General features: G+C 38.7%; 1 protein-coding gene across 10 annotated transcripts in view; it reads right to left on the bottom strand.

The window, feature by feature from the left end:
* sipa1l1 (signal-induced proliferation-associated 1 like 1) overlaps positions 1-14289 on the bottom strand; it is a 344983-nt gene that overhangs the window by 105524 nt on the left and 225170 nt on the right. For all 10 annotated transcript variants that reach the window (XM_020524245.2, XM_048600181.1, XM_048600185.1 and 7 more), the window contains one exon: positions 5120-5250. In XM_020524245.2, coding sequence (XP_020379834.2) covers positions 5120-5250 — 131 coding nt within the window. The remainder of the gene's footprint in view (positions 1-5119; positions 5251-14289) is intronic.

Genomic DNA, 14289 nt, shown 5'->3' with positions numbered 1-14289 from the left:
CTGCCAGACCTGCTGAGCTTTTCCAGCAACTTTGTTTTTGAATCTTAGCCAGTACTGCATTTAAGCCGAGTCTCAAAAGACTTCTTTTAGGGATAAGAAATATCACTAAGGTTTCCCACTTCTGGTCAGAATTTTGTTATAAATTTCATTTTTAAAGCAGGGTAGAACTAGGTCATGGTTTCGCGAAGATTAAGTAAGTTGCAAACAGTGTCATGGCTCTTAAAAAAGTAATAGATATTTAAGTGATGAACTGAAAGGTGCTTGTTCAGTTTAGAGCCAAATGCCAGGTGGAAAGTATCACTTTCACGATGTAACTAGTGAAGCCCACATTAAATTAAACAAGATTTTAAAAGCTATGTTTCAGCAGTGTAGTCAGCTTTGGAATCTCTGAATTGGAACTTGGGTTTGGGCTGTGATTTTCCCTTTTTCTGTTTAAGTGTGAGGGTCAGGTGTGAACAACCTACCAAACCCAATACCAAGAAAGCACACTATAATCAAACATCTATCGGCTCAATAGCTGACTGACGAATTTCAGTGAGCAGGCCTCAGCAGTAAAGTCATAGCTCACCAGAAGTTTACAGGCAGAGGCTGGAAGCTGCCAGGTTCTAAAGAAAATTGAGTGAGCCTAATTGTCAGGGGATTAAATGTGCAACAAAAGGCCTTTTACATTTGCTTCTGCTGGGGTGCGGAATGCAGGAAAGAGTGGATTAGATGCAAGGACAAAGGGGTGGTTTACAGAGTCCACCCCAGCATCCTCTTCCATCCATTCGTTTGCTTGTCCCCAGACTAGGTAAAACACAATCTACACTGCCTCCCCCAACAATCCAATCAGCAGATCAACCCAAGTCACCTAGTCAGCCACTTTACCAGTCTTTCTGATGGACAAGAAATTGGGAGGCATGGCAAGCCGGGATCCTTAAATGGTTATTAATTAACATTAAGGGCCTTAAATTCTGATGGACAGTAGTGTCTTCTTACCCAGCACTTAATTTGTGAATTGGCAAGAAAAGGAGGAGTTTCTCTTCGGGGTGACCTCACTCAATTATTTTTTTCTCAACACCTCTCTCACCACACCAGGGAAGGGAAAATTGCGGTTGTGAACTTTGAATTAACACATTAGTTGCAACTGTAGTTCCAATGATGCTCAGGGATGAATGTTCTCCAGTAGCATTCAGTTGAGCAGACACTAATTCAGAAAGGCATTTGGGTGTGGGGCTATGAAATTATCAGAATCAAAATGCTACACTAATGCATCGCCTCATCCTCTTTCTTTCAAACACCAGCATGAAACTAATTGCAGTTATATACACATCACCATTTCAGGTTTTACGCAGATAAAATGGTGTTTATGTCCTGTTTAGATTCCTATTTAGTCTATAATGAAATAAATCAAACAAACACACTTACTGCATCTCAACATGCTCTCAACTTAGGATGTATAGGTAAAGCTGGTCAATGGGTAACACACAAAAAAAAAGTGCATTTAATTTGTTCTATAAACCACAAAAGACCTGGTTTGAAAAATATACTGTGTTATCCAATAGACCAAGCCAAAAACTAGAGAAGGGCAGAATCAACAAGGATGACTGTAACTCAGGGCTAGCCTGAAAAGGGAAAGAAGGAAAGGTTCCAAACAAGAAGCACATTATCTAAATGATGAGAGGTTGCACAGTTCCAAGATGCAGAGACATCTCGGTATCCTGCTGCATGAATCACAGAACATTAGCATGCAGGTACAGCAAGTAATCAGGAAAGCTAACAGAAAACAGAATGTTATGTTTTATTGTAAGGGTAATTGAATGAAAGAGTGGGGAGGTTATGCTTCAGTTATACAGGGCGTTGGTGAGACCACATCTGGAGTACAGTGGACAGTATTGCTCACCATAATTATGGAAAGTGCTAATGTGTTGGAAGCAATTCAGAGAACGTTTACTGGATTAATCCCTAGAATGAGTGGATTGCCTTATGAGGAAAAAATAGAACACTATTCCTTAAGAAAGGAACAAAGGATAACCCAGGAAACTACAGACCTGTCAGCTTGACATCAATAGTGGGAAAGCTGATGGAGACTATAGTACAGGATAAGGTAAATTTACACTTACGGAAAATTAGTTAATACTGGACAGTCAACATGGCCTTGTCAAGGGAAGATCATGTCTGACAAATGTAACTGAGTTCTTTGAAGATGTGGCACAGGCAGTGGATGAGAGTAGTGATGTGCATGTTGCATATTTGGACTTTCTGAAAGCATTTGATACTGTGCCATGCAGGAGGCTGGTGAGCAAATTAGAAATGTTTGGGATTGGGTAGCATAGAGTAGAAGTTGGCTAAAAGATAGGAATAGGTAGGCATTTCTCAGATTGGAGAGGAGTTAAAAAAAGTGGTAATCCCCAGGGATCAGCGTTGGGACCACTGCTTTTTCTCATTTTTATGTAAATGATTTGGAAATGGGTTTTGACGGCAAAATCTCTAACTTGGCACATGGTACTAAGCTAGAGAGAAAGTGAATTGTGACGATGACGTTGAATGACTTCAGAGGGACATTAACAAGTTGGCCAAATGGGTAGACACCTAGCAAATGAATTTCGATGCATTGCCTCACATTTCTCTGCATTTTGGTAAAAGAAACACAAAAAGAGGATACAGGTTCAATGGTACAACTTTGAGGGGAATACAGGAGCATAGGGGCCTCAGGGTTCACATGCATGATTCTCTGTAGGTTGTCAGGCAAGTTGAAACAGTTGTTATATGGTTTATAAATAGAGGCATAGGGTACAAAAGCAAAGAAGTGATACTACACCTCTCTAAATCATTGATCAGGCCACATTTGAAGTATTGTGTTCAGTTCTGGGTACCTTATTTAAGGAAGGATGTTAAAGCCCTTAGAGAGTTTGAAGGAGATTTAGTAGAATGATACCAGAAATTAAGGATTTTAGAATACAGAGAAAGATTATAGAGATTGACCTTATTTTCCTTGTAGCAGAGAAGATTAAGAGGTGACCTTATTGAGGTGTTCAAAATTATGAACAATTTTGACAGGGTAAAGAAGAATATTTTATTTCCTTAGTAGATATGTCATAACAATTCAAAAATCGTCAGCAAGAAAGCGAGGAGTGAGCTGAAGAGAAGCTTCTTTACTCAGTTATTAGGATTTGGAATGCGCTGCCAGGGAGAATGGTGAAGGAAGATTCCATTGGTGGTTTATATATTTGCAAGGTGATGAGGTTAGGGGGCTAGAGTGGGACTAGCTGGCTAACACTCTTGGGAGCCTGAACAGACATGATTGAATGACCTCCTTCTGTACTGTAAAATCCTATGATTCTATGAATGATGGAGCAGGCTTGAAGGGCTGAGTGGCCTATACTTGTTCCTTGTTTGTATGTTCATAAGTCTGTTTCCATGCAATGCTGCAGTGCAATATGGCTCTTGAACTTGTTCTTTTCCTCAGCTTCCTAATCCAAACTAACTTCAGTATATTTTTCTCAACTTGATGATACATCAATCTTTCAGTCACACTCAAAGGAGCTTTTTTGAGTCAGTGTGGAGGGGGCAAAAGATGATACCTGGTCCAACTGTTTTTGCTGTACTTGCTACAATAAACAGAAGTCTTAAGACCTCACCTGTGTGAATGATACTTTGTGTTAAAATACGTAATGCAAATGTTTTTAGAAAAATAATCAACCGTAGAGGATTCAGTTTTCCACAATTTTTCATTAAAAATTCATATCAAAAATTTATCCCAGACGTGTGTATTAGTCACTTTCTGACTGGTGATCCTAGCATCACGAGCCAGTACAAAATAATAAATTGGAAATTGGAACAGGCATTTGGCACATTGCAATATAACAGACAATTCTTTTCCACACTTAGTAATGATAATGTCATTTGTTGCCCAAGAATTATACCATCACGAAAGAAGTCCAGAGTCAATAATAATACTGGCTTCCAAGTGGAAAACAAATCACTTATTGCTGAAATGACTCGGCTGATTATAAAACACCATTGGTTTAATAACTACAAATTAGCATGAGTTATCAGTCACAGATCAACTGCTTTAGTGATAATGCATTGACTCTCAGAAAGGTCAGTTAGCAACATTGAAGAACTAAGAGAGAGATAGAGAAAGAGAGAGAGAGAGAGAGAGAGAGAGAGAGAGAGAGAGAGAGATAGAAAGAGAAAGAGAAAGAGAGAATTTAGATCTTGTTTTCAGCATCGTTTTACAGAATTTCCAAAGCCAACCTGTAATAATGGTGAGACATTGCATTATCACAGTAGTAGACCTTTCAAAATGGGCAGTGTCTTCATCTAAATGACTGTGTACCCCTAAGTGTTATCACAAGAGATACAGTATACTTACTGGTGTGATTCAAGTCTTCTTTTGTTCTTGCGCTTTGTTTATAATTATTGGTCAGCATAAATCTTGCGTGTGAGTGTTCAACATGCAACCGCTTGGTTAAATGACACGGCTGAGTTCCAGGTAGATACTGACATTTGGAATTAGAGGCTGTTTGCAGCAAGCCAAAATAATATCACTATCACACAGATTCAGTAAACTGCACACACCTCAAGGTTCGAACTTACTCAAGGGCTTCCAACACATAATTTAGGACAAGACTACGGTGATATTGTGAGGGTGTGCTGCATTGCTGAAGGTGCCGTGGTTTAGATGAGATATTATACAAGGCCAGCTCACATGTTTTGCAGCTTAAAGTCGATACTGAACATCACGTAGCACTATCTGAATAAAGAATAAGGAGTTCACAAGAATGTCCATTTAGCAATTCTTCCTTCAATCAAAATTACCAGAGTTAATAGTAACTAGTGTCAACGTTTGCTTGATGTGCTGGGAGGAAAATGGCTGCTACTTATTCCTGCTGAATAGTCACTACCTGTCCAAGTAATTGTACATCATGTTCTTCAAGAAAGGTGAAATGTGAGGTGGAGCTATATAAAAGTGGAAGTCTTTCTTTAGTTAAATCAAGAACAATGGCAGCATCAATTGAATATATAGATACATCCATATTGCATTTGGGACGTGTGGCAATTTCAATGAGTACTTCTAATTCCAATGCAACTAAATAGTTACTGAGCCAGACACAAGAAGATTTAATGATCTCACCTCACTAGTTCGAAGGATGATACGGTAGTTGTACTGAGCTCCATGCTCTTTGCTGTCTTCCAGTCTTTCTCGTCGAATGCTCACTGCCACAGGGCCCAGATTTTCATCCACCCCAAAATAGTTTGAATGTTCTGAGAAATTATTTAACATCAATAAAATGATCAATTCCATGAATACTTCCATCAAGGTCAAAATCCAGAAATAGTGCAATCAAATATTCATTGGGCTACAATCATAATTATCATTACAAGGAACTTCTGTTTCAAATGCATAAAATTATCAAGAATCAGAATAAGTTCAACCATGAAAATTTAACTGACCTAAATGATAACCGGTGTTGAACTGAGAAATAAAACCTGGTTGTTGCTGTTGATTAACCCTTGCTTCACACCGTTTATGCCGTCCAAGGTTGGGAAATTCAAATAGAAATCCATGGACCGTTACACGTAGCATAGTATACTGATGCCCTAATGTTTGTGTGTGAAATGACTGTAAAATTTACAGCATAATCCAGCACTTCCTTTACTTTCACAATCTGAACTGAAGGATGGGAGTCTTAGCGAATTATTCAGTCTGAAATTAATGAGGTAAACACTAAAAGTGAAATAAAGAAGATACATCACTCTTTCCACTCCCCATAATGCACCGGATGAACGTGGATTAAGAATGCTTCCGTTGAAAAGTTGTTGTAAGTTACCTTCAGTGCCACTAGAAGTGTTTGATTATAACAATTTACATTTAAAGGCTCTTTTAAAATTGAAAACCATCCTGAGGTGCTTTATGGAGATACAACCATAAAAATTAATACAAAGCTAAAAATGGAAATTTGAGATAAAGATCAAAAGTTCGATCAAAGATTTTAAAAGAATATTATGCAAATAATATTATGCAGAGTACAGATGTTGCAATGTTATCACCCAATTTTACTGATATTTCTCTCTTAAAGCAACTTATTTTTATCCTCTCATCCCATATACTATATATTAATATTATTAGATTTGAAGATATTTACAGGAGTGGGAAAGAGTAGGAGAAATGGGATTAATAGGATACTCCTTAGAAGCGATAACACAGATAAAATAGACTTAGTGACTTTTTTTTTCTGCTGTATGATTTTATGATTGCAATTTACTTCTTGCTCTTTCCCATCCCAAACAATTCATCTGCATTAACCTCAATGTGTCTGCACAAAGGTATGAAAGACAGCACTTAGAAATTCATACTAGATGTGCAAACAAATGCATTCTTGTTGGTGGAACATTAAATGAAGCTGGAATTAAAAGTCTAACAGTAATTTTATGGTTGCATCTCAGAAGTTTGCAGGGATGTTTATCAATTTTAAAAGGTGCTATTAAATATGGTTGATCAAAACTGTCAATTGCAAAATATTTTGTTTACTAATGGCTGTTAAAGGAAGGAAATCTACCTGGTCTAGCCTGTAAATGATTCTGGGCCCAAAGCAATGCAGATAATTCTACACAACCTTTTGCTTGGACCTTCAGCAGGTAGTGAAGGACTCAACAAGAAGGAGAAATCATTGTCCTCATCAATTTATCGGTCACAGACATATCTGGCAGGGAGGGTGGACAGGGAAGAAAGAAGTCAATAGTTGAGACGTTTGCTAATGATTCTATTTGGTTTAGCACTATTCATCACTCCTCAGTTACTGAAGCAGTTTACGTCCGAATGCACCAAGTCCTGAATAATATTCAGGGGACGCATGATAAATGGCATATAAAAAGTGTCAATAAGTGCTGGACAATGATATCTCCAACATGGGAGAATCTAAACATTTCTGCTTGGTATTCAATATCATTACCATCGCTGAATCCTCCACAATCAACATTCTGGGGTTACCATTGACCAGAAATCAAGCTGAACTATCCATATGAAAACTATGGTAACAACAACAGGTCAGAGCTAGGAAATTCCGACTCCACAAAGCGTATCCACCACCGACAAGGCACAAGTCAACACTGTGATGGAATGCTCTCCACCTTCCTGAATGGGCGCACCAGTATCCAGGACAAAGCAGTCCACCCATTTGGTACCTCACTTACCAGCTTCAACAGTCACACCTTCCACCACCAATGCACAATGACAGCAGTGACAATCTACATTTTGCACTGCAGCAACTTTCCAAGGCTCTTCCATGGTACCATCCACATCTGTGACTTCTACCACCCCGAAGGACAAGGGAAGCAGGCAAGTCCATGCGCCATCAATTGCAAATTCCCCTTGAAGGCACGCACCATTTACACTTGGGACAATACTGGTATTCCTTCACTGTTGCCACATAACTCATACGGCACAGAAACAGGCCAGTCAGCATATCATGTCTGTGCCAGCTGAAAGAAAGAAAATTAGCTACCCATTCTAATCCCACTGTCTAACATTCGGTTTGTAGCCTTGCAGGTTACAGCATTTCTGGTGCAGATTGAGCTACCTTCTCAATGAGTTGAAGGTTTCTGCCTCCACCAAACTGGACAGCAAATTCCAGACAATCATCACCTATGAGTGAAACAGAAGTTTTCATCACAGTCCCTCTCCTCCTCTGCAAATCATCTTGAATCCAAACTCCCTGGTAATTGACACTGTCATGAAGGGAAATAAGTTTTCCTGTCAATTCTATGCTCCTCATAATTATGTAGGCTTGAATTGAGCACCCCCCCACTGCACCTCTGTGCTAAGAAGAGCAACATGACCTTATCCCAATCTTTCTTCTCACAGCTGTAATTTTCAAGCCCTGGCATCATTCTTGTAAAGCTTCTTTGTACTTACTCCAGAGCAATAATGCCCTTGCACACAAAATTCCAGCTGTGGCCTAACCTAAGAATTTATACAGTTCTTCGTGAACTGTCATCAAGGACCTGTGGACATGCACTTCAAGATATTTTGATTCCACTATCCTTCTCAATCTCAACTCATCTGTGTCCTCTAGCTTTGTTTGCCCTCCTGAAATTTATTACGCTTCTCCAAATTAAATACCATTTGCCACTCTTTCAACCACTTTTGACCCAGAACTACCTTTCTAACATGGGTGTGCCCTGCATCATGGATGGCAGCAATTCAAAAAGGCAGTTCATCAGCTCCTTAAGGGCAATTAGGAATGGGTAATAAATGCTGACCTAGCTAAATGCCGACCTAGCTAAATGCCCACATGACAAGAGCAGATTAAAAAACTCCATCACAGCAGTGATTTTTATTCAGTAACCTAATTTCTCTATATAGCTTTGATAAACACATTTTCCAAATAACTCCCAATAAAACTGAGCTAAACTTTTAATTCGTCTTAATCTTACGTATTTCTGTAATATGTTACATCACAGTTAATGCCCTCTCGCTGGATCAGTATACTATATTTTACAATCATGGGCCAGTTTCAAAGGTTCCTCATCACTTTTAACATCACTGTTGCTTCCAACTCAGAGGAATACTACTGACTTCAATCAGTTGCATCTACTTGGGTCAAATTACTCATTATTGACAGGGAAGTAGACAGCCTTCAAATTTTGTGGACTGTCACCCTCACCGGAAGTAAAAACAGTTAGTTACAATCTCTGCTCTGGATGGAGTTGCTCTCTTTGGTTAATTTTAAACACTGCGCGATAGAGAAAGGTGGATGACAGCAGACTGGCAAGCCATTTTCATCTTTTTCTGATTGACGTCCATGGAACTGATAACCAGAAGTGACATAAAACAGTCTGTCAAACTTGCTGCAGATGATTTTATCCCACTATGTGAAATGTAAGGTTTTGCATCGCGTAAAGCTGAAAATGTCGATTCACTTTGTAGAAACCTACCAGCTTGATGAAGGATGGGAAATACAAATAAGTGGAAAGAGTGAAACCTCTATTTTACAACAATAATTGGAACTGCCAATTATCACATCAATACTCCTCTGAAATGACTCCCTCTGTGTAGTTTGCACAGCAGTTAAACACAGAAATCCAGAAAGGCTGTCAGTAATTCTATTCTTCACCAGGGGTTATAATGTTGAGGTCTCTAAAAGTAGAATTCAAAATCCTTGAACTGTTGAGAACTTTCAATTCTATGCCATTAGTCTGATAATAAAAACACTTGGGGGGGAAAAAAAAAATTAACTCTTGTTGAATAAGCTGTAACTGGACTCTAGAAGTATACCAAGTTCATAATTACCACTAGATAGATTCACTGGCCCTGAAAGAGGGATATCTGTTAAATACTTTTTTTTTCCATTTAATAAAATAAACGTTTCTTTTTAAACTTCTTTTTTACAGTTTAGTTTTTATCTTAAAGTTGAAGTCAAAAGTAAAGCATTCAGTTCATTTAACGCCCTGCTTTGTCTGTGAGAATATTTCAATGAGAATGGCTGCTTGATCAACTTGAACAAATACTCTGTTATTGCAGGGTACCTAGAAGTCCCCTTGACTAAGCACCAGATTCAAACCTTGATTTCAAGAAAAAGAATCTCTACACCACATAGATCACTAAATCTTTGTGGACAACATTCTATGAGGTGAGCAGTGAGACAAATAAATTCAGTGAGGGAGAAGGGGTGAATTAACTTTAAAAATGCATTCATTCTCCTACCACAGCTGGATCATTGTTGTCAATCAGATCCAATCCTTCTCAGAGGTTGGAATCTTATTTGTACAGAAGATACTTTGTTTTGTTGAATGATCATCAAATTGGAATATTACTTCCAAGTCTCTCTTCACAGCTACAACCTGACCCAATGACCATTTTCATCATTATCTGTTATTACTTCAAGCAATGGCATTTTTTAAAAAAAATGTCTCAGTGTAAAGAACTTATTGCAACAAGCAGGGGTGCTGGGTTACAATAATCTATTTCACCAAGTCAGTAAACTTTTATGTAAAGCAGGTAATGGAGAAAGCCTAAATATATTAACTTCTTTATGGTATTTTAAGCTTTTCTGGGAGAGGAAACAGGGCACAGAACTGAAACACATGGGTCTGCATAGTGAATGTAGGTTGGATCAGAGCTAATGCCTTCTTTTAATGATAGACCCAAGATGTTTTTCTATAATCAACCTGGTGTACTACAATAAATAACACAACAAGATGGAGAAACTAATACTGACGTTGAAAAATTAAACACAGTGACACAGAAGGTGCAAACCTTATAATACGAAGCTGAAAGGAAGTAAAGTGAGACAAGTAAAAATAAGTACAACTTTTCTATCAGCACCACTGAAACATTGTTGTTCAAAAGCTGTTTGCTCAAATTTGTACCTGTCAACCATCAGGAAAAGTTTACTAATGAGTGAGAGATCTCAAGTGAAGCATCATTTGTGACATCAGATCTCAAAAGATCAATTCAAGCAACGGAATCGGTTATACGATATGTCCATTTCAGCGATTGTCAAGCAGATGCACTGCCTACAGCCATGATCACAATTATCTGGGATGACAGTTCACTAAACTGCCTTGCATCTATATTAGAACATTAACACTTCCACATTCAGTATAGAGAGTGGCACTGACCAATGTAGTTCCACATTCAACAATCTGGTCTATGCCGAGTTAGCAGTAAAGCCCAAGCATTGGCTTCAGTGACCCTGGGAAAGGATGAAGAAACCTATGTTTACCATCTTAATCTTCAGGATGATGCCTGCTGCAAACCTACTGACATTGAGGGAAGACAAATTGACTCAGGCTAATAGCCCCATATGTGGATAGCTTGCTGACACTCATGTAAAGAACTGACAATTAGATTATATATAAAAGGGCTCCCTCTGTTCTTAGCAGTATATTTTAGTGAACCACTTCAAAGAAGCGTGGGGTTAGAAAAATAAATATGGCAGGAAGGAAGGAGAAAATAAAAATTACATTTATTATGGTGAAAGCAGGAAAGATGAATAATGACTGTATGATGACACTAACATTCTACTTCAAAATAATCTGGATTAAACAGGAGGTGATGTGAACACAGACAGTTTAATTGTGTACTAAGAGGGCTTCTCTAGTGTGGAGGTTTTTAAACTCATACATTTGTCTGGAATAATCTATACTGTTGCAGAGGTTTATGTGCCCAGCTGTAGGTTTGTGAAGTTGATCAAGGGGGAGTGGGGAGGAAATTTACAGAGCAGTTTAAAACTAAAGTGGTCTGATATTTTCAATGCACTAAAGCAAAATTCTGCAGATGAAGAAAATCTGAAATATAAACTGAAAAATGCTGAAAATACTCAGGTCAGCAGCATCTCCCAGCACCGTGGGAGTGTGCTGGGCCCATAACCCAGAGGTCGATGGATCGACAACCGTCCTCTGCTATTCATTATAGAGGCGGTCAGCTTGCAGTGCGGGTTAGAGCATGGTGCTAATAACGCCAAGGTCATGGGTTCGATCCCCATACTGACCAAGTATATATACCATCAGATCCTTGCCGCTAGTTGCGCGCTTTGCATCCTGATTGGAGGCTTGTGGTACAGTTTCTGCTTTGGGTGGCACGGTGGCTCAGTGGTTAGCACTACTGCCTCACAGCGCATGGGACCCGGGTTTGATTCCAGCCTTGGGCGACTGTCTGTGTGGAGTTTGCACATTCTCCCCGTGTCTGCGTGGGTTTCTTCCGGGTGCTCTGGTTTCCTCCCACAGTGCAAAGATGTGTAGGGTAGGTGGATTGGTCATGCTAAATTGCCCATAGTGTTCAGGGATGTGTAGATTAGGTAGGTTATGCAGGATGTGTCTTGGTGGGATGCTCTGAGGGTCGTGTGGACTTGTTGGGTTGAAGGGCCTGTTTCCACACTGTAGGGGTTCTATGGTAGAACCGAGTTAAAAATCAGTGATTCTGATTCCCTCCCTATAAGATGCTTACACTTACTGTTCAGTTCTGAAAAACCAGACTCCTGCAAGGGATTTTCAAGCAGTGGATAATGTTACATATGGATGCTTCTGAGCTAAAGAACAAACTTCTAGTTTCTAATGGGGTAGGCAGGCACCTGATTTTTTTTTTGCATTTATCAGACTTTATTTAAATAAACGAAAGCAGATTGATGAAAAAAACACTCCTCAGTATTTACTAAATAATCCTCTCAAAGACAAGGCACGGAATAAGCATCTTAGAATAAAACTAAGTGCAATAGATAAAGAATCTGAATGATTTTAATTAGTGTTATTTGCTTCTTAGGCTCCATTCTAAAGCAGGCATTGAGTTAGTGATATATTTAGGATAAAAATACAATATCTAATTAACTATTGCACATTGTTAAATGACTCAATAGCAAAATAGAAAAGTCCAGGATATCTCCACACATATCACAAGAAAGTTCGGGAACACGAGTGTAAGGCTGGTTTATACTTTATGTTCCAGCAGACTAAAGTTCAATGAAACATCTCCAGGTTCGTTGAATGTGCCAATGGGTAAATTTATTGCCTGCTGGAAATATCACACAATGTCAAAGCAGCAGCATTTAAATTCAATCCTTGGATTATACACAGGTGAATTCCTATTCTCAATTTCTATCTATGGACCCTTAATTAAAAAAATTATTGGAAAGGACCTAATCTGGCATGGCTGTGATGCCCTCCTCCACTCATCTATGTACTGCTTTGCAGGTTCTTTGGATCCACCTCACAACTTGCTTTTCCCATTTACCTTTGTAACTTGGCTGCAACAGTCAGTCTCTTCGTCCAAGTCCTGAATATAGATTGAAAATAGTGGAGGCCAACACAACTACAAGCAGTTCTGAGGAAGGGTCAACGGACCCGAAACGTAACTGTTTTTTCCTTCACAGATGCCGTCAGACCTGCTAAGCTTTTCCAGCGACTTTGTTTTTGTTCACAACTACATGCAGCACTGCATTAGATGAAGTTTGCAAAACTGAAATGACAAATTTATCCTAACTGTTTACTGGTACTCAATTTTCTATCCAATCTAATATATTGCCTTCAGCACCACGAGGTTGTATCTTGTTCATTAACCTATAATGTAGTACCTTATCAAATACCATTTGAAAATCCAAATCCACAATATTGATTGCTTCCACTTTATCCACCCTGCTTGTTACATCCTCAAAGAGCTCAAACGAAACTGTCAATTTCTCTTTCACAAAACCATATTGACAATGTCTGATGTGAACATAATACAATGTTCTGCTACGACCGCCTTAACAGCATTTCTCAGGAATTGGAGAAAACTGGCCTTTAGTTTCTGCTTTCTGTCTCCCAAGTTCTACAATTACCTACAAGCACACATTGTTACTGTCCAAGACCTTCAGCATTCAGGCTTCATCAACTTGAGCTCCCTAACTTGGATCACTACTTTTTGTAAAAAGCAAGACAGCTCATCTTCCCTCACTGCAGAAAACTCCCTCATATACCAAATTCTTGAATTTAATACTTGATCACATCATACTCAAGACTCCAGCTCTGCACAAACACATGACCTTTTTTTGAAAAAAACTATCTGCTAAACCTCCTGTATTTGTACCAACTCTGTGACAACAATAAATCAATCTATCAACTCAGATTCCAGTGAATCAAGTCACCAATGGCTGGCAAGGAAATCAGATCTGATTACAGATAGTTGTAAATTTGTTTAACTAATTTCAGCTCTCTCTAGCAGTTTATGATATGTTAGTTAAGTGAAATGCTGAATGCATTTACGTTTTATAGAGTTACAAAATTCCCTCACTTATCAAACGCTCAAATTTAGGCATTAGTTACAGTCTTCATATACCATCTTCATGTGATTTATGGGGCTCGAGGAGTAGTAGCAAAGTGCTGTTACGCTCAGTTCAATTTTGCTGTTCCTTAAATCCAAGAAAAGTTTTTGTTAATCTCAATGTAGTTTTCTAATTCTGGCACACGTTACTAATATTCATGTCAAAACAATTGTCACCCACAATTGTCCAAAGAAAAATTATAAATGAAGGCCCATTGACAGTAAAACTTGAAAGTTACAGATTTCAGGGTGAATGTAGAGTCAGTGGTTACTTGAAGTGTTTAAGATACTTGCCAGCATGTATGTTCCTGTGTAAGCACCTCCTGTGTTTTTCAAAGTTGCGTCTTGTTGCTGCAAGTTTCATGCATAAAATGAAATTCTTTCTCATGCATTTTAATATGTAAACAAAGAATAAGGCTAAGCATATCTTCACATTAGCTCACAGGGTAATTTCAGCTTTCTATCTTGACAACTGTCAGGACGCAGAATTTCATCTGATAACAGTT

The sequence above is a fragment of the Rhincodon typus genome, chromosome 8 (genome assembly GCF_021869965.1).
Source record: "Rhincodon typus isolate 14 chromosome 8, sRhiTyp1.1, whole genome shotgun sequence".
In the NCBI taxonomy this organism is placed as follows: domain Eukaryota; kingdom Metazoa; phylum Chordata; class Chondrichthyes; order Orectolobiformes; family Rhincodontidae; genus Rhincodon; species Rhincodon typus.
Note: the sequence above shows the minus strand (reverse complement) of the source record. Positions and strands in the feature narration are given on the sequence as shown.